The sequence below is a fragment of the Chiroxiphia lanceolata genome, chromosome 3 (assembly GCF_009829145.1).
Source record: "Chiroxiphia lanceolata isolate bChiLan1 chromosome 3, bChiLan1.pri, whole genome shotgun sequence".
NCBI lineage: Eukaryota > Metazoa > Chordata > Aves > Passeriformes > Pipridae > Chiroxiphia > Chiroxiphia lanceolata.
This window is the reverse complement of record NC_045639.1, coordinates 69,895,763-69,917,176: the sequence shown is the minus strand read 5'-3', so window position 1 is coordinate 69,917,176 and position 21,414 is coordinate 69,895,763. Positions and strand designations below refer to the sequence as shown.

Here is a 21,414-nt window from a genome sequence, read left to right as displayed (position 1 = left end):
AGAGGTACAGTCTGGCAAGAACAGCTACATGGGAGAAAGGTGCGGTTAACTCCAGGTAAATCGGGAGTTTTAAGGCCTAGCAGCTCATTAGAGATGAGGCCATCTGAGGCAGACAGTACCAGTTTTTTGTCATTCACCTCTGCAATAGTGAGCAGTAATCTCATGCTCCACACACAGACTCAAGATCAATGTTTAAAACAACCATCTTGAATTTATAGGCCACAGATGCTACCCATGCCCAAATTCAAAAGAGGCATAAAGTCTTCCTCTACTGGCAAAGGCTACAGAAGTCATAACATTTTATGCTTGTTCATGCATGTCTCAAGACCCCAGTAAGAACTATGGCATCACTAAGACTTGTGAAAGAGTCCAAATGGAAAGCAAAATATTGTCAGCATCCCTGGGAATGTCAATTCTGTAAAATTCACAGTCTTAATCAATGTTAAAGGTTTTTATATTATGTGTATATTAATAACTTATTTGCTATAAAGTATTATATTACATATATATAAAATGCATACATACTATTTCCATATTTATATATGTATGAACAGCTGCTCATTCTCTACTGCATCTGTCAGATTTTAGGAAAATCAAAACAGTCTCAAAATACTAACAGTCATGCTTGGATTGCTCAGAATCTGACTCTGTCAAATCTACAAAATCTATATATAGTGCATAGGTTATATGGGCCTCATGAGAATTGCTTGAACTGAAGAAATGAACAACTGCCTATTTGTCAGTGTCCGGATGATGCAAACTGAACAGAACTAACTTCATGGTTACAGTTAAGAACTACTTTTTCATATGAAGGATGATCATTTATCTAGCACTATCAAAGCATTAAATAGAGTTCTTTTACAGTATTTTTAATTGGGTCTATCCACCATAAGCTACTGTCATACTTACTATTATACTATACTACTAATGGGGTCTTTGAAATCTCAAACAGCCATGAGTCTAACAGGACTATGCAAATGTTGGTAGCTTGCCATTCATCTCAAAGCTTCTAAACCTAAAACAACCCCTGTTGAACTGCATATCAAATAATTTGGTCCCTAGATGTGAGGTTATGGCTGTACAATTGTTCGCCCTTTAATTGCAAAAAGTGGTTGTAAAAACTTTATCTAAAGTACTGATGAATGTTCTCAAGTAGGAAAACTACTCCAGTGATTAGAAACAACTACTTTTGTGGTACTTCGGTATTCAGTGACAAATGCCTGCTTTCCACAAAGAACACACGAGACAGAAGAGCAACAGCAACAGCAAAATTAATTGATTGCTAGGATTTCTCTCCTAGTTCACACAGAACAAGGTATTTTTTGTTGCTGACCCAGAACTGACAATGACTGAGATATTGTTCAGATAGATATGCCTGTAAGTCACAACCTAGTCAAACGTAATTTAAGCATAGGTCCCAGTCAAGAAAGAAAGTCTTTCCATCCTAACCATCTGAAGAGGCTATTGATACCCACCACTACTGCTTGCACATGATATTAAGAGCCTCTCCTGCTGCAGAGTTCAGGTATGCACTTCTACCATTAACAGGACCTCCTGGCTTTGTCCAAAATGCTGCTCCTGCCTGCCCCTGAGAGAAGATCAACATTGTCAGTTAGGCTGGCTCACTGGTCACTGAGCTAGAAAGCACAACACTGCAATTCAACAGCTTCAACTCGTAGCCAAATTGTGACACATGGGTCTTATTCCAGCCATCTGCTTCAAGGAGCACGTGCCTGCAAAACCCATGATGATCAGCACATCGCGGAAGTGCAGGAGAGAACTCACTGTGAGGGCGTGCACCCATTAGTCTTACAATTCATATCCTCTAAAGCTTAATTTCCTTGCTAAACATTTCTTCTCCATTACCTGCTATAAGCAGAGTCTCATATATCTGTCCTACATCCACATCTACAGAAGCATACACACACACACACACGCACATATCCCACATCTGTTTACCCCATCTAACAAACCCAGAATTGTATACACACACACCATAGCCACAAAGCACATCAAAGGAAACTCTCCACAATGTATCATACCATGTACCACATGGATAAACCTTTGCTGATAAGGGTGTATACATATACTCCATATCCATGTATCACATGCAACAAACCCAGCTCCAATAAAAACACGTCATCTATTGCACTCAACAACCCTGTGCCCCTAGGCAGAAACAGCCCATCTGAATGCCACACAGAACTCTCCTGCGTGCTGCTGTCACCTCTGAAGTGCACAGGTTGTTCCACAGCCTGGCGTTGTGTGTGTGTGAGTACACTCCCGTGCGCAAGGAATGTGTGAACATTAAATGTCTAAGAGTGCGCGTACGTGAATGTGTGCGACTGCATGCACGTGGTGCCTACAGGTGTGTGAACGGGTGTTGTGCGGGTGCACATGTGACCACGGCATATACAGAGATGTGTGTGCACGGAGTGAGTGAGCATACCGGTGGATCACTGCACGGGTATGGAACACTGTACACGGGGGTGTGTAGAGTGCTGCCAATACGAGCGGCAGCGCCTGTCTGTACAGTATTGTTCGTACCCTGGGGCGCAGTGTGTGTAACCGCGTGTGTAGTGCCTGTGCCAGTTTCTGTGTGTGTGACAGCCCGTGTGTGTGTGTGTGTGTCAGCGTGAAGATCCGCGCGTGTGCGTGCGAGTCCCTCGCAGCCTGTGCGATGCTGTGAGTACGCGCGGTGCACGGTAATGTTTCCCCGTGCGGTGGCTGTCATACCCTGCCCGCGCGGGTGTCCGTCAGTCCCTGCACGGGGATGCCGGAGTGTGACCGCCCCCGTGTCCGCCCGCCCACGAGAGTACCTGCCGAAGTGTCCCAGCGAGTCGAAGAGCCGCTCGGAGCTGGGAGCCATGGCCGGGCTGCTGCTAGCCGGGAGCCTCGGCGCCGCAGTCCCGGCGCTGCGGGGAAGAGGCACTGTCCCGTCCCGTCCCGTCCTGTCCGTCCCCCCGCCCGCCCCCTCCGCCCGCCCGGCCCCGGCGGGACCCGGCCCCGCCCGGCGGGCGGGACCAACCGCCGCCCCAACGGCCGCCGCTCCGCGCGCCCGGCCGGCAGCGGGAGCAGGGAGCGGGGGCCGGGAGCCGGGAGCCGCGGGGGCCGGGAGCCACGGCGGCCCTGCGCTCCCCGGGGCGGCGGGAGCAGCGCCTGCGGAGAGCGGGGAGCTGGGCCGCCCCTCCCCGGCGGCCCCGCGCTGCCGTTGCGGTGCTCTTTCGCTGCGGGGCGAGCGGCTCGACCTCCCGTACGGACCGAGCGCCTCGGCCGCTGCTCTGGGAAGGATGGGCCGCAGCCCGTCCCATCGGGCAGAGCCTGCAGGCCCGCGCTTGTTTTCTGCATTAAAATTAAATTAAAGTAGGCAATTATGTGCTTAAATCGTCCTGCGACAATCCAATAATCCAATATATTTAGGCTCTAGTGTATTTCACTTGGACGTTTTCAATTAAAGGAGGGTAAAACCGTCTTTTTCCACAGGACATTATCTGAATCATTTTAGTAGCCTTATAATTTGCTCTTTTATTTGGATATATTATCTTCTTTTTTTTTCCCCTTGCAAAGTTTTAGCACTCAGTGTAAAATAGAATTATTATTTAATAAAGGTAAAATATGTAATGTGTCCTGTATCTGCTTGACTGTCATTAGTTCTCCAATTTGTAATGAAGCTTCAATTACATTTGGCCTTATTTTTCTGCCTTGACCAGAGTACACCAAAATAATCAACTTGAAATTGTTTGAGGATTAGCAAAGCGAGTTGCAACAGAAGACCTTTGTAATTAACTTAGCGATGGGTTTTGTTGGAACAGATACCCTCCAGCAGCCAGTTACTCTGGGCCCTGAGAATTAGGCAAGACAGAGGAAAAAAACCCAACTGTTGCAGGTGCTCCTCATACTTAAGGTGTTTCCTCCCTAGAGTGCTTTATTTCCCTTCTAGGGTAGATACAAGTTGCAAGTTGTCCCTGCTCTGAGTGAGGAGATGGACCACGTCTTCCAACCTAAATTATTTTATGATTCTGTGATGAAAGGTACATTTTTCCAGCAGCTTGCATGATCTCTTTCTAGACTGCTCTTTCAAAAAACACAAGAGACAAGAAAAAAAAAAAAAAGAGGCAATCAATTTAACCTTATTACATGGATACTTCATTTTTTTAGGAAGCACAGAAAAAGCTGAGAAGTAAACCCCAGTTAAATCACTTGAAGTCAACCTTCCATTTCCAAAACCTGACCCAAACCCTTCTGCTACCACACCCAGGCTCCACCACTTTGCAGGGAAATGTGCCTTTAAGAGGCTCTGGCACCAAGCAGCACAACTGCTCCTCCGTGCAGAGCAGATGTTGAGGCTTCAGGGCAGCAATCTGTTCCAGTGTAGACCTGGAAAAAGCAGACGTTTGTCAGGCTCCTTGGCTCCGGGTGAATCCTAACTGGACTGGCAAAATGAGCAAATGAAATGTTACACAACTAGGAAACTGAATAATAATTTCAGCAGAGGATTGCTCCTCGCATCTAGGCCCCTCACCTCACTCGACGGTTCTGAACGCATTGCTACATTTGACAAAGCTGCTCATACATCTCCATACATCTGTAAAGGACATTTTTAACACTGAATCTAGGGTTTGTAGCATTTGCTTTCTGAGGATATGTAAGCCAGAAAGTCTAAGGATAGATTTGCTTTCTTTCAGTAAGAATTTTTTAATTGCTTGGGTTTTACCTTGTAAATATCAGCATTAAATTTAATAATTCTGGGGTTTTTTCCTAGAGAATAGTTTTCGGGTTCAAAATGGTATGTGCTTGAACGCAGCACAGGTACTTTAACAAAGCATTTCTTTCTTCAAAGAGCCTCACTAGTTAAATAGTTATTTGCATAAACAAACACCAATGGATAGTAAACATTCTGGTTAAATATTGCATTGCGGGTCACGTGCCTGGTTTTAGTGTCTTGCTTCCTACAAGTAAATTCATCAGTTTTCAACAGCATTATGGTATGTAGGGAATACTATTTTTGGTGTAAAAGTCAAGCACAAAAGAAAGATGAATCCTTTTCAGTGCCACTTTTTAAACCTAAAAAGATCCATAGGTAGTTTTGTCTTTCTGGAATCTCTCACAGGCATTCCTGCACCCATTTCTCTTTATGCTTGCCTCTTTGATAATATCATGACTTTACTCCCTGTATCAGAGTAAAGAAAGGAGACTTGCACACACTCCTATTAAAGTTAATAACAAACTCCCACGTTTGCATTTCCAAAGGTTATTAATGTAATGTCTGCAATGTCTGCTCTCTTAAACATGTGGTGGGCAGAGATTTGCCGTGTTTCTTTCAAGCCCTCAGAAGATGCACTACATGCTTTAAGCCTGCCCTTCCTCCTATCCCGTTATGTCAATGCTACATGAAGTAGTAACTGTGCTTTTAGTCACCATTGTTCCTCACTGAGTTGTTTTTCACCAGTAGAAATAGTCATGGTACTGTTCACATACAGCACACAGCTCTCTTTCCAAAGGATTGTGCTACATGATAAACTCTTGTGGAACAGAAAATACAGGGAATATCTAAAGAAGAAATTACAGATTCCTATAATTAAAATGCATCAAGATGAGGCCATCTACATCCAAGCTCTACTTACTTGAGAATTTTAGGAATTCTATTAGCAGAAGAAACTGAAGGGAGGTTCTGATCCCTTTCATATAAGGTCTTTAGAAGGAAGCATCAAGGATGTTCACAACAGACAAACACTCTCCAGGATATTCCAGAGGTTTAAAATGTTGGTCTTTTAATCCAGCAAGGGGAATATGCAGTGGCTCATCACAAAAAACTTCAGTTAGTCTCATTTCTGGCACTCTCAAGCAGGCTGTTCAACAGAGACATTCAATATTGCACAATCCTTGAGGAAGAAGTGATCTTAACAACTTGTAAGAGGAGAAGAAATGGCTTACAAAATAATCTCCTTCAATCTGTCATTCCCACTAGGAAAAATCCAACATCTACTCGTAAAGGCTGTTCCTGATCTCCCCTTTTTTATGTCAAATTACAGTGTTATCAAAATATGAGAGGTATTTGAGGAAGAGGCCCGTAATATGGTCCTAATACATTCATACATGTACACTGAGCTTCAGACTGCAGCTTAACCCTAAATACCAAAGTGGTGTGGATGGCAGATAACTGGTAGTGTTGCCAGCATCATCCCATGGACACAGATAATTTCTTAAATAGTGCCAATTTCTGATCCATCTGTTTCCCCACTCCTTTTGACAAGGCTTGTAACCCAGAGATGAGGAGTAGTGCAGGAACTGCAGCTGCGTCAAGCCAGAAACACAGATGATCTCCCTACTGCCAGCACTGAAGTCAAGCATGTGAATGAGGTCCATCCATGAGTGGTCTCTGACATCTGCTTTTATCACACTAGTGAAAAAAACCCTCACTGAAATCAACCACAACATAGCTTGAATGTAACCTTTCACCTGCTGTTTTGAAGTTAACAACTTCTATACCCTTCCAGGGAAAAACCTGCAGGACCACTGCGATTGTATTTGTCAATGAAAACACAATGGAAGCTTCTAGAGAGTAAGCCCAAAAAGAGTCTTACTTGCATAAATGTCTGTCAGCCATTGAATTGCTGGTGTTGAAAAAGGCTTGCAGAAAGCTTGTCTTTAAAAAAAAGTAAGGAAGTAGTACAGATATTGCTTTTATCTTCTAGAAAGTAAAATAAGGCATTATACTAGTCTTACTTTGGTAGTTGGGGAGTTTTGTTTTGCAATTACATTGCAGTAGCTTGTGCATCATTATACATTTAACAGACTTTAAAAACATGGTCAGCAGTATAGCAAGCAGGCCGATAAAGTGGATCAGCACGTGCGCCCAGCTAAGCAAAAACTTCTGGGAGTCTTCTGAACTACAAGGAAGGAACTCTGCAATTCCCTGATTTTTCACGAGTCTGTCTCATCAACCTGAAAGAACTAGAGCCATAGGAAGGTCGATGGGAGAGCAGTTTGTTGGCAGCTGCTACAAGACAAATACGTTCGGTGTATCTTATTTTCCTCCATGTTGCTACTCAAAGAGCAGGCCAGGCAGGCACAAGGCAGTTGCAGCAGCCTAAAGTCATTCACTATGGTTTTGGCTATATTTTTTCTTTCACTGTCTCCCGGAGAGGACTCTGGAATAATCACGAGAGGCTCCCCTAGAGAACTCACTCAGGATTTATATTCAGTGAAATTAAGGCCCAGACAGGATTTTGGAAGCCTAGTGAGTGTCTTGTAGTTGTGCTGTGGACATCTGCGAGGATACATCTAACTGTGGGGTACTTCAGTGTGGGCTACTTCAGCTTCACATTTTCAAGGTTTTCAGCACAACTTCCTTGACACTGATGTGTGAACTCCCCAAAGCCCTCCTAAAGCAGCAGCATGTATGACTGCAACAGCAGTGTTACAAAATTATTATCTGCCAATCTGTATTTAACTGGGGAACAGAGAAGGCCTCTTTAGAATATGTGTCATTTACAATATCCTGCATTTTATACTGGTTATGTTTTGATCTTTAGTACCTTTCTTACCAAAACATATAGGAAAGAAATTGCTTTGAAGAGGGTGAAGGGAGCTCACAGTTCAATTTGTAATCTTATCAGAAGTAAAATAAAGAAGTGACTAGAATTTATACTGCATTAGAACCTGAATAAGGAAAAAATACAATAACCAAGTGGCCTTATACACTAGCAGAGACAAAGATAAACCAGAAGCTGAAAGTTAAGGTCAGATTCTTAAAAAGGGGAAACAAGGTTCATATTCATAGCAGAAAGTGTAAATAATTATTGAAACCATCAACCAAAGAACTGATTGGTTGTCTACCCCTTGAAAATTTCTAATCATCAAATTAGATGGTTTTCTTTTTTGTAGATAAAGAGCTATCTATTCACTTATACTGAGATATTCTCATTTACAGAAATATTTATCAAATGAGTTTGATAATAAAACAAGTTGAAAGTCTTTATCCTTCATTATGCAAATGGTCAGGGAGGAAAATGGTGCCCTTTAGCTTACAAATATATTCAGAGAGAAAATTGGTGAGGTGAATTTTTCATTGCAGTTGATTAGTTAAACCATGCTGGCAGTTACTGAATTCCTTTCACTACTGCCGTGCCAATGTATGGAGCTCCTTCTGAAAACTGGAGTTTCTTTGGGACCTCACAGCCAAGCATTGTGGATCCTTAACAGTGCTTAACAGTACAGAAAACCCAGCAGCATATCATGTTAGGTTAAGCTATTTAGCTCAATTAACCAAGGGCACAGATCTGACAGATTTAGATGAAGTGACTGAAGATGATACCAATACCAGGCGCCTGCTCCATGCCCTCTGCTTGATGCCTCAGCAAATATATGGTCTGTGAAACAGGCTGGCTGAGGTTCAGATTTCACATTATTTGGCCCTCTCTCTGCTGGCAGAAACATGGGTTGGACCTGAGTGCCAGCAGTGTCTTAAACCCCTGCGTTTTGGACTCCCAGATCCTGTCTGTTGGTGGTCTCAGCAATGAGGAAGTGGCAGCACGGATTTCAGAACAGGAAGGGTGCCAAGAACAATCACCTCAGGGATCTGGAATACATGCTGTTTGTACTGTATACTGCAAAATAACACCCTGGCTAATAAAGCAGACAAGCAGAAATTACATTCCATACATCAGTAGGAGATACTCATTTTCTAATGAAAGAAGACTTTAACGTAAGGTGAAGAGCAATGAAGTACAACCGAAATTTTTGAGAAAATAATTACTTCCTTACTGGAAGAAATATACTAAAAATGTGAGGCATATTTTGTGTGTGTTTCACAAAAAATCAGATGTTGACCAAACATGGATATGAAGCCAGGTATTATCAGATACTCTCGCCAAAAATTCTCATTTGAAGGCAAAACCTTTGTACAACTTTGCAAACAGATTCAAAACCTGTTGCTACACACAGATGTAGAAGCATCTCTATTCTGTGTACCATTTAGGAATACAAAATGCCACAGGATTTGCATTCACTAGGCTGATTGCATTTAGGCTATGAAGAGTCAAATTAAAAAGAGGCTGAATTTCCAAAGACATGTGCAAGCATCACTCACTCAGAAGATCCAATCTTGAGCTGATGTTGACTACATAAAAACTGTAAAGATTTAAAGCTTACTGCCAAGCTGAGCCAGGTAAAATCTACAAGTGGCTAGAAACTTGTAGATCCAAACTCTAATTCTAGAACCTTGTCAAAGCACAACCCCAGAGAAAATCTAGTACCAAGCCCTGTGGCCACATGCATCATTTCTTAAGAGGTATGGAGTAGCCACTGTCATCAAGCAGTACTCCAGATGGGGTGTTCCACACAAAATCAGAGCAAGGGAGGCAGAAATAGGTGAAGATAATGCCAAAGCCAAGCAGCACAGATGGCAAACACTACAGCAAGGACCTTCCAGGAGAAACCCTACCAAGACGTGGTCTTGTCTCTCTTTGCAGGCGCACCACTACTCCTAGACAAGAGAGGTAAAAAAAAGAGACACATTCAGGCAAAAATTGCTGGTAATGTTAGGTATCATGCACTTAACTGTAAGTCTTTGATTTCCTGTATAGCATGATTTATGTCTGGGTAGAGAGTCCCACAACACATCATTTCATGCTCTAGAGCTCACATCTTGCACCAAAAACCCTTTACATTTCCTGTATCTCCCCCCACTTAAAGGAGCTATCAACAACCTCCAGTAGTTTAACCTAGTACCAGCTGAAGCTGTCCCTCCTTTTCACTTCTGAAATTGGCATGTGTGATTGTTCCAGATTTGCAGAGTTCTGTGCTCTTTAGACAAATATGAAAGTATAATGTGAAGTTTGGTGACATTACTAGAGAAACCAGAATCCTCATGGCATCTCAGCTGCTTTGCTTTCCCTTTTATGCACTTGGTTCCTCAATCTAGCAGTGGAAATTACCTGTATTACACTGGGGGGTATTTTGCAGCTGCTTTTCTCTCAGTTGACCCAGTTCCTTTCCTGGATGTGCTGATGCCTGCTATATGCTATAAGACCACAGTGAGGCAGGTATGCTCAGCAAGTTCTTTCCAAGCTTTTGGGATTAACAGTTTGTTTAGTATTCCTCCTACATCCTGTCATGCTGGCCTATGTGATTTGAAACAGAAAGCAGTGATTATTCAGAATGCAGCTCCTGTTACTTCTGAATTTGTTTGTCTGACCCAAGAGGGACTGAACTAACACTGCAGAGGCTCAAGGACTTCCAATCCTCTCAAGACAATTATTTTAAGGTCTAAATATTGTTTCTATTCAGAACAAATCACACAGGATGCGTTGCCGAGATTTCCAAAGAGCGTAATTAAAACACGCAAGGCTTAACATAAGCACTTGATTGTAAAACCAAATCAAACCACTGAGTATTTTGACAGCTGTAGTACCAGCAACTCAGAAAACTAAAGGAATGACTTAGTATGCATCTCATACTTCTCTGAAATTCCCCAGTATACAAACAAAAATCATCCCAGGACATTTACTTCTGACATAATCTTGGGCAGAGGGAAAAATCCAGTCTGCCATTCTCCATTGCTGCTTCAATTCAGATAGAGAGAACAGACAAAGAGTTGTGAAATGAAGGAATTAAAATAATGAGGCTCTGGATTTTCTTCCATTTATTGGAGAAACATCAAACTATGATTGATTTGAAACACATATGAAGAAGACAGAGGGGACAAAAAAAAAAGCCAATTTGTGGCTTTGGATATGTTACTAAAGTGCTTGTTCCAACAAGTTGTGTCTCTTCCCTGGTGAAGAAAAATGAGCTGAAATAGATTTTTCATTAGAATTTGCCAATTCACTGATGTTGAAACATTTCGTGGAAAGGCTGTGACTTTGGCAAGGTTACTGCAGAGCCCACACATGTCCCGAACAGTCCCTCTGCACCACTCCCTGGCCTCCTGACAAGGAGTCATGCAAGAGCAACACAAGTTGCTCTATTTTCAACTTCTCAGGAGTCCACAGGCCGAAAATTTCCAGGATGTAAGGCTTGCTACTTTCCCTAGCACCAAGGTTGCAGTCTCTTTCATAGAAAATCTGATGTTTTGGAGTTTTGTAGCTAGGTGGAACTAGACCAAAATATTAAAATGCCCTATAATGGTGTCAGATGAGGCTCCCAGCAAAACCTCCTAACTCAGCACAACATTGGCTGCTGGGCACTTGCAACCTGGCATGAGCAACAGGCATTTCTTGTGCAGGGATGTGGGCTGTGATTGTTGTGACACACTGCAAATGCCGAGTAGATTGAAGCAAGGGAAACAGCAGTAATGGATGGACTGAGAGGCTCACTCTGAACAGTGTTTTCTTGAAATCCAGAGGTATTTCCCTTTGTTTTATGGCAGCCTTTTGCAAATGGGGGGAGATGATGGTGCTTAAAGAGAATTCATAATGTCCTCAGTAAGAAAAAGCCTAAAACACTTAGAGATGTGGTGGCTCTTAGTCCCTCTTCCCTCTGACTGCCTTTTAACTAGCAATTAGAAGCAAAGTCAAGATTTAGTAGAGCATGATGATGTCTATTCTAGAAGTCCACATGACCCATCTGGTGGGTGCTATTGTTTGTAGGAATTCCTCTTAGTAGTATTCAAAACAACAGGTCCAAGTAGCTTGGGAAGAAGAGACACATCTCCTGTGCAGCTTTACTGACAAGTGACACAAATGTATATGCAGCTGTTTCTGTCCTGCTATCTCAGCAGGGGCTGTGTCCATGCTAAAAACTGGATGTTGGCAGCTGCAGCAACACAAAGCTCAGCCCAGGCTTCAAAACCCATCCACCAAGTAGGGAATGAATGATCATGTAGGAAATAAAGCAGTGTACCTACATTGTACTGTAATCTCCAGGGTGGCTGTCACTTTGACATGCTCTCCATATGAACAAAAGGTAAGGTTTTATTAGTAGGTCGAGTCACATAAGTATTCTGAGGAAACAGAGTAAGAGCTGCTGCTACTGAAGGGGATCCCCCACCACTACTATGAAATCCTTGGGTGTTCTCCTCTCAGTTTCCCAGCTGCCTTCTGATATCCCTTCACTTTGTTTCATCCCATCATCTCCCTTTCTCCTCTGCTCCATCTTCCCTAGACCTGGAAGGTGCTGGTGAGCACTGGCTGAAGATGGGCTAGGACTTGTCAGCCATTCCCCTGTGGAATGCACATGGTCCATTGCCTGCTGCTGGTGGTGAGACTCATGGGCTCCACTCCGTGATCTCAGGAAAGGTGTGCCCATGCCACCAGTCCAGCTCAACACCACTGCCTATACACCACTGCCTCTCACTGCCTTCAGCAGATGGGACTTGATAGGTAGGGGGGCCCTTGAGCAAAGATAGCATCCCTAGCACTGTTCCCTCCATGCCTGTCTCTAGCCATGCTCAGAGTGCAGTGCACAGTGCATGGGCTATGGGACCCATTGCCTCTGCCGGGGCCTTTCAGGAGAGCACAAAGCAAGCCGTGGCTGTGCTTTCCTTCACTCTTCAGGCAACAGCAGCAGCAAAGTTGTGGGCTGTGGAGCACCCTTCCTGATACCAGAAGATGAACTCCACCTCCTGCCTGTCCTCCAGGTCACCACAGCTGGTAACATCCCTGGGTGATCTCACTGATCCATCAACACATGTGATCAGATCGGCGAATAGCACCTTCCTATCTTCACACACCCCTGCTCTGGGTTCACTGGTCACTTTGTTGCAAAGGGCACAGCAGAAATAGGATCTTTTCTGCACTTGACACCTGGCTGTGACAGCCTGGAAGGTGCCCAGCTGGCTGGAGTCCTTCATGGCCCAGAGACCTGAGCCCACATCCTATAAGGAAGGACTGGCTCCTTCCTGGGGCAGCATGGTTCACAGGCACAGCCTTCATGTCTCATTTTCAGGCAGTGATGCCACAACTGCTCCAGCCCATCAAAACACCACCCAGTATGTCATGCAGACCCTGGGAAAACAGCACCAGAAGCATCCATCTTTCCTCTACACGAGACCAAAAGGTGAGTACAACCAGAGCAAGGGTGAGTGAGAAATACCCTGCCAGGCTTCAGCTGCTCTAATGCAGCCAAGGAGGCTGTGAGACACCTTCCTTTCTTTAGAACAGGGCTCTCTGCATCATCTCACACTTGGCAAAAGCACAGCCAATTTTTTTATCTCCTTATCCTCTAACATTTTCTGCCGTTATCCTTTCAGTCACCAGTAGATGGTGATACATTATCTCCATCCAAGATGCATGTGTGCATTGAGCTAGGGAGGCAGTAGGACAGCCTGCTTGAGAAGAGATTAAAAAATAAAAATAAATCTGAAAGTCAGGCTCCAGACAACCTTCTTGTGTAGACTCTAATTTTGGATATCCGACTAATATCCCCAAACTCACTTGGGGATCCTGACGAGATTTCCAGAGCTGCAAAAGCTGCAACTTCAACTGTATCACTTGCTTCACAGTGTGATCCTTTGTGTGTATTTGAATGAGCACGAGAGGGAGCCTGAAGGCACAGCTCTTCATGGAATCTGCACAGTCTGAGCACTAGAGAAATGAATAAAATTTATTTATCTCCGAGAATGCAAATAACATTCTCCTCATCTCTAACAAAGCAAAATCCTGGAGGTGTTTGGCAATCGCATTCTCTCGAAAAGCTTCCTTTATTTTACAGACTTCCCTTCACAGGTGAAATATAAATCACTGATCTACATAGTCCTCTGTGGAAAATTTAGTCTCACACTTCCAGCTCTTAGAAATTGCCTTCAGAGCTGCACTTTTACAAGAGCTAACCTTATCTCAAAAAAAAAAAAAAAAAAAAAAAAATAGAGCAGATCTGGCTAGTTGCTGCTTGAAATTGCAGTGGCTGTGTTTTTGTCATTCCTGATTTATTGATCTATCATTTACTTTAGGGCAAGACTGATGTGGTTATGAATTATGTGGTCCTTAGCACTGGCTACAGGTGGCAGGGTAAGAAAGCCCTGACTAACACTAAGCCACATGGCTGGCCTGCCACCTCATAGGCATGCTAGGAGTGACTGAAAAAATATGGACCACAGCAGATCTTTCCCCTGTTATTGTTCCAGTTACAGGCCTGATCTTCCTTTCTCAGAAGCTATGTGGGTCACATATGTGAACATTTTCCTGAAACCATTGCTAACACACTCTCACTCATTCAGCTGGGAGCCATTTTTTGGCAGGTGCATTTCTTAGATGTCTCCATTTCCATTGCCTGAAGAAATTAGTTTGCAGCCTCACCAACTCATCCTTGTTCAGACTGGATCCACTCCACAGGTTCTACAAGTTGTGGCTTCAGTGCCACCAGCCTGTACAGGCATTTCACGGCTTGGGAATTGTCTGGCTCATGCCCTATGAAGGGCAACAGCAGGTACCAAACCTATGGACACCTCATGGTAGGGAGGGCAGGGTGAAACTCAAATATCAAGTGGCTGGGCTCAGTTCAGTGATTTGCATGGGGCATTAACATTAAGATACCACAGAAATGCGGAATAGGTCAGGCTGGAAGGGACCACAGTGGCATCATCTGATCCAACCTCCCTGCTCAAGCAGGGTCATCCTAAAGTTCAGGCAGATTTTAAATATCTCCAGAGAGAGAGACTCCACAACCTCTCTGGGAAATCTGTTTCAGCGTGCAGTAAAGAAGTTCTTCCCCATGTTCAAGTGGAACTTTCTGTGCATCAGTTTCTTCCCATTGCCTCTTGTTCTATTGCTCGGCACCACTGAGAAGAGCCTAACTCCATTCTCTTGGCAGTCTCCCTTCAGATACTTGTAGACATTGATAAAGTCCCCTCTCAGTTCTCTCTTCTCAAGGCTGAACAGGCCCAGCTGTCTCTGCATTTCCTCATAAGTGACATGCTCCAGCCCCTTAATCATTTTCAAAACCCTTTGCTCAATCCAGGAGCTCCATGTGTCTCTCACACTGTGGAGCCCAGAACTGGACACAACACTACAGATGTGACCTCACCAGGGCTGAGTAGAGGGGCAGGATCACATCCCTTGACCAGCTGGCCCTTGCTGTCCTGCTTCCTCCTTACACGATTCTGAACTTCACAATATGAGCTGATAACATTCTTGGCTACTACTACTATGAGCCTGTAACATTATTATGAAATCAGGGATCTAAAATCCATTCTCCCTCTTACACTAAGAGTACACACAGCCCAGGAAAATGGGCATCTGAGAAGAAAGTGGCCTGAGTTAAATCGCCTCAGCTAGAGGACACAGCTATCATTTGCGTTCCAGCCTTACCTACTACACAGTTAGCAGCAGTTAGCAGTATGGTTTTTCCTTCAAAGTACAATTACAAGACAACTAGTTTGGACTCAAAATATCTCTCTCTCTTTAGGGTTTGAGAAGACGGAAACACAAATTAGAGAGGAACTGTTCAGATTTAGCAAGAGTCTGGAAATATTTCACCCAAAGAAGAGAATAAGCAGCAGCCAATAATTTTAGAATCCCATAAAACAGGCAAAAGCCACCCAGGCAGACCTCAGAGAAAGACCTCCAAAATACATGTACAGAAATAGGAGATAAAACAATGAAGAACAGTCAGTTCCCAGAAGCTTCTGCCCAGAGCAGTAAGGATGAGTTTATGCTGGCCAGGTCCAGGAAGGAGGGAAAAGAGCAGTCAAGGCTCTGAACACACCCTGGGAAGGGAGCAATGCCTGTCAGCAGCTCCAGACTGTGTGTTTCTCACCTTCAGTGAAATGAAGCCCCGACTTGAGCCTCTCCTGCCTGTGTGGGGAATAGCTGACTGCAGCAGCTAGCAAATGGCTCCGGTGAGAGTAGTAAAAGCCATCATAAAATTAAAAAAAAAAAAAAGAGTGAGAGCAACAGATACATTTGACAGAAAAATCACATCAGAAATGGGTTAGGGAGAAATGCCTGTGGTGAAATTGCAGCTTCGGGCTAAAGAGGCACCTGCTGTGCCCACTGTTAATTAATTGTCACGACATCAGATGCTGCCAGAAATGCCTCACTGTGGCTATGCAGCATACTGAAGTGTTATGAGATGCGCCTTGCCTGTGAAAAACTACCACTGGGGCATCCCTCCAAGCAGCTTGCCGAGGAACAAAACCCCTTGAAACCATCTGGTGGCATAAATACTCCCAGTTAGCCTGGATCCTGCAGTCCTGGGAGAGGTGGAGGTTCAACAGCCTGTGCCAGGGAGGCTTCAAACCTTCATCACCTTAAATCGGTGGTCTTGACCCAGTCACAGGAGAAGCTCCTTGTGGGAAACGTTCCCAATGTAAGTGTTCCACATTGGATTAATATTTTCTGCACCACTTCTTTAGATGATGGACCACACAATGCTGTGATGGATGGTAGAACCAGGCCAGACAGGAGTGAAGGAAGCATCTCCTCCCATCTCTGCACAAGGCTGTAGATGAGAAATGTGAGTCCCCAGATGAGTCACTCAGACCCAGACCAGCAGCATCCACTTCATTGGAGGCATTGCACCTGCCAGCTAGTAACTCCTGCCTTCCTTTCATTCTGTCTCCCAACCTGCTGTCAGTAGAGGCTCAGTCCACTCTTTCTGCTGGACAAAGCCTCAGAGCAGTCCCCTGAGCCAGGCTCTATCCCTTCCACCCTCCCCCTATCCCACTGAGTGAGCTGCAGGGACTCCATTGCCTCCACCCTCATCCTTGCTTATCCCACTCTGCATCTCACAAGCCCCATGTCCTCACTGTCTTTGTCTGAATGGGACCAGCAGTTTGCAAGGAGTGGAAAACCTGGGACAGCACTGTTCAAGGGTACTCAGTCCCAGTGCAACACCAGGAGCAGCATCAGGCCTGTAATACCTTTGTCTTTCCTTCTCTCAGCACCAAAGTTTTTTCATTACTTCCATGCCGCTCAGCTCTCTTACTAGTCACCCTTCTTATCTCTTAATTTTAGCTACGAGTCTCCTATCCCCATTTGTAGAATACTGCCATGAGAGTGGCTCCCACCCTGAACCCCTCCCACATTCCAGACATGCAGACAGCCCCAACTCAGTGGCATTTCAGCATCAGATTTATTATTAATTATCAGTGTCATTATTACACAGCACCTACGAGCCCTGGCCGCCTAGCAAAGCCCTGCACAGAATATTAAAATGCTAATTTCCCTCAGAGATGAGAACTTGCTGGTGCCTCTCTGCTCATTTGTTCGCAAATGTCGTTTCCCTGTCGAGGCTGTATTCCCAGCAGGCATGGCAAGGAAATGCTTGCATAAACAGACCCTGTTTAAGGAACCATGTATCTCACACATTCGTGCATTATAGCCCTAATCGGGATTACAGTGACACTATAAGAAAAGCATTTCATTTTGTCTGATGCATTTTTAAGATTCTATGGTGCCTTCAGTATGCCTCAGTGCAGCAGCAGCTTTAGAATATATTGTGGAAGATGCAATTTTCTTCTGGAAAGCATGGGTTAGCTGGTTGTAATAAATTATATTAAGGTACAGCTCGTTTTTGTGCCTCTCTGTAAGTCTCCAAATGGCGCACTGGTGTGTGACTGCTGCAGCTGTCCTGGGTTTTGCCCTGGTATCGGGTTCTCACTTGAAGAGCGGGTGGCAGTGCGGCTCTTGGCAGTGAAGGCTGTCCTGGGCCGGGTGCCAGCACCCACAGCGTCAATGGGAGCCCTTTCACTGCTGCCGAAGGGCTCAGGGGCTGACACCCTCTCTATTGACACAGGATAGAAAACCCTCTCTTTTTAATGACAGCAATTAGTAGGGCATGGTTTTTAACACTAAGGATAGTTAAGTGGAGAGGGGGCTCAGGAAAAGCAGAGTACAAGGCTGCAGCTCTGCAAGCAAAGCAAAGAAGTGCTGTTGCTCCTTTCACCCCTGCACTGAGTTTCATTGGAGAGCTGCATGTGAGGTGCCAATCTCCTGAGCAATCACCTTTCCTTCTCACTGCCGAAGTATCTCCTGAAAACACCTAAATTCTCTTCTCCTCAGCTGCATGTTTTCCAGCAGTTGGTGCAGCACAGGAATTGTTTCAGGCTACATTTTAAGGTAACCAAGCCAGCATTCTGTTATATGGCAAAGGGAGCAAAAGAATTTGGCACCAACAAATGCAAGTATGGCAGTTCAGCTTAAAACAAACAAGCTAATGAAACCAGGATCTCTCCCTGCAGGTATTTTTTGAGAGCCTGCCATTATTATCCCTCTGCCATTGAGCAAGACTGGCAGTGCTATCTCAAGTTGTGCAATACCCTGATATTTAGAACTATTTCAACAGGTCCGTATCATGGGGAATACAGAAACAGAGCCATAAAGTAGCTTGGAGAGAAAGATGGACAGTTTTTACAGCTTTACAGCAAGTGTCACATACATAGATAGCACAGGCCATTTCATTAAACTTCCTTTTATAGTCATGGTGCCCATCCCACTTATAAATACCTGCCTTACATTAGGGCTATGTGTCTGCCTCCAGGTGCTGTTACAAAGTGACTGCAGTGGGTTTTGCTGCTGCCAGATGGGATTTCATGTAACAAGGAATAATCTCCTTCCCAGGTTAGGGATGCAATTGTTTTTGCAAGTGATTAAAAGTTTGTTACAAAAAAGGCATAGCTAGCACACCTCAGTGAGACAAGAGTCAAACAGCCTGGGATAATTTGTGGATAAAAAAATCAAAGTTAAGATGCAGCAAAAAGCATTGCAGGTACTGGCTCCTCTAACTCTCAGGGCTAAAAGAAATAACTGTCACAGGAACTAGAGTTGATACCCAAGGATGCCTATCTCCTGGTACCAGAACTGCTCCCAGCTTCATTTATGAACTGCCCACACATAGCTTTAATTCAGAGATGGTTCAAAATGTACAAAACTGTCTGAGCAGACATATTGCCTGGCTTTGCATGGATGAATGCGCTGCAATGCCACAGACTTCCAGAAAAACTCCCCAAAATATCTGTCTCACACAGCTACCACTGCTCACAACCAGGGTCTAGCACTATTCTAACCTGCTCAGGCCATGATGGGCAATGCAGAGCAGTTTATTCCAGCCTGTCTTTTCACAGAAGAAGAGAGAGAAGAAGGGGAGAAGGGTGGAGAGAAGATAGACTGAGCCATCAGTACAAACAGCAGTTGAACCCCATGGGAGGGTTCTTGCTCTCCTGCTGAACTGAGCACGTGCTGCTTGGGGCTACCCGGTGTCCTCACTGCTGGTGGGATTCACTGATGAGCCTCTGCAGCAGAGGAGTGGGTGAGCAGGGTAGCTGAGGAGAGAAGATGGTGGAGAGCATGGAGCAGCCCAGCTCAGCTACAGCAGCCCTGTGGCATGTGAACCAATCTGCTGTGTCTGCTGGTGGTGCTAATGGTGCTTGACCCAGCAGGCTGGGCTCTCGGAGTGCCTCTGCTCCACACTTTAACAGTCTCCAGCATTATCTGACAACTCAGACGTGAAGAAGCCAAAATACATGTCAAGTAATCTGGAAAACAGGTTCCCTGTGCAAACAGCAAGACTCAGGCAAAACACTGATTATCTCCACAGCAGAGATAGGGGGAGGGAGGCATTTGCTGTAAATCACAGCCTTGTTCTTTCTGCACGAGGAACATGTACGGACTCTCTTTGCCTGGTTCCCCGGGTCCCAGACTACAAGAGCATTCTGGTATGTAAATAGATTCAGGCATTGCTATTCAGAGGCACTAAACTCCCAGCCAGCTCACTGACATCTGCCCCATCACACCACCAAAGCGCCCAGCTGCCTGCCACCCCCTTGCCCAGACAGACCTTGCTGCTCTGCTTGACCCAGCTGGGAAGCTCGGCTGCTCCTTTCCAGCCTGTGAGAGGTCAGCCTCAGCTCCGGCATTGTGACAGGCAGGTGAGGGGCTCTTCGCAGGGGCTGCTTCCCTTAGTGGCCCCCCTGTTGACCCCACAGCCAATGCTCCATGGTGGTGTCATCCTCATGTCATCCTCCTGCAGCCCCAAAGGAAAAGCACTGATGATGCCTGCTTTGGCAAGAAAGTGCCATAACCCTGAACCTGACACGGCTCGGGGCTGCAAAACTACAGAGAACAGGCTGATCCTGGGATGGTGGTCACTGTGGGCCCTGTTGGAGGTGGGCAAAAGCTGGATGCAGAGGCAAGATGTCAGCATCAGAATGTACCTGAATGCTAGGCAATGGCAAATGAGGAATTTCAGGGCTTGACTTTGAGGGCCACATATCTCTGCAACTTGGCCAGAGTAATGGTGTTATGGAAATATGTTGGACAGTAATGCAGCCTCACCAGCGGGAAGCATCAGTGATGGACCCTTGGCCTTCAGTCCTATCAGAAAAACAGTGTTGTCTCTGGCCAGAGTGATACAACTTAACCACAACAGCTTTCCTTTTCCGGCTCCCTCCTGGGCTTCATCCATCCCGTGGGATTTGCCAGCAGATGGCAGGCAACCCCTGGCAGAGGTCCTCACCAGCCAGTCACAGAGGTCCTGGCCAGCCACACTTGGCTACTGAGCTCCTTGGTCCCATCTGAACAGCAGAAAGGTCTCCTCTCAGCTCTCCTGCCCCTTCCCTATTCCTATATTTAAGGAAAAAGAGGTCCATTATCAAACACACCATGCCAACACCAAGGAGCAAACATATTGCACCACAGATTTCATATTTGGGGCCCTGTACACAGGCCAACACAAACCACATTTACAAACCCCATCATAACACCTTGGAGGCTGCTGGCAGAGAGACTTGCCAAGCAGAAAATGGCAACAGCTAGGGACAGGTATTTCATTTTCAAGCCTCAAGAAGCTGTTTGCAAAATCAAAGCCAGGATGCAACAGTTTTGCTCTGAAGCCTCCCAGTGAAACCAGTGACAAGTCTATTCTGAAAGGCTCTAGGAAAGGAGTTGGCTCAGACCTGTGCTGAAACTTTTTTGTGGATTATGTGAGAGTATTTAGCCAAACTCCTGTAGAGAAATGTGAATTTCACATTTGTATGTAGCTGTCTTAAGATGGAAAAACCCACAAAACAAACTTTAACTGATGAACAGCACCATCTTCCTAAAGAGCCACCCCTCTCCTGGCAGGGCTGCAAACCCCGGCTTTCCCAGGTTTATCAGGAGTTATGGCTGGTACTGGCGGTATGGTGCTGGCTCTGCGGCCTTTCAGCTCAACAGAGCAGCCCCAGCTCTGCAGGCTGCTGGGCTGGGCAGCAGGGATTCATGGCTCTTCCCCCTCCTCCAGCCTGCACCACATACTCTCATCAGCTGCCAAAGGGCGTCGTACATATCCTGTACATTATTCATACTCTGGCACCTGGGATGTGCAGTGCCTGGGCGCTCACAGCCTGAGGTGTTTCTCACTGCAGCTCTCTCTTTGCAGGTGCACATGGAAAAGCTCAGAGGAGGGGAGTCTGTGTGTCTCTGGACAGTGGGTGGGAACCATGGCGAAGAGTATTGTGCCTCAGGGCTCTGTCTTGGGACCAGTGCTCTTCAATAT

The 21,414-nt window shown here is 45.3% G+C and overlaps 1 protein-coding gene across 4 annotated transcripts in view; it reads right to left on the bottom strand.

Annotated features, from left to right (window-relative positions):
• Positions 1–2,973, bottom strand: part of LOC116783940 (solute carrier family 22 member 16-like) — a 52,401-nt gene extending 49,428 nt beyond the window's left edge. For 2 of the 4 annotated variants that reach the window (XM_032681970.1, XM_032681973.1), the window contains exon 1: positions 2,820–2,973. In XM_032681970.1, the coding sequence (XP_032537861.1) occupies positions 2,820–2,869 (50 nt within the window). In that variant the 5' untranslated portion in view covers positions 2,870–2,973. Of the gene's footprint in view, positions 1–1,475; positions 1,589–2,819 lie in introns of all 4 variants that reach the window. The other 2 variants (XM_032681968.1, XM_032681967.1) reach the window with 2 other exon arrangements.
• Between the last annotated feature and the right edge of the window lie 18,441 nt (positions 2,974–21,414).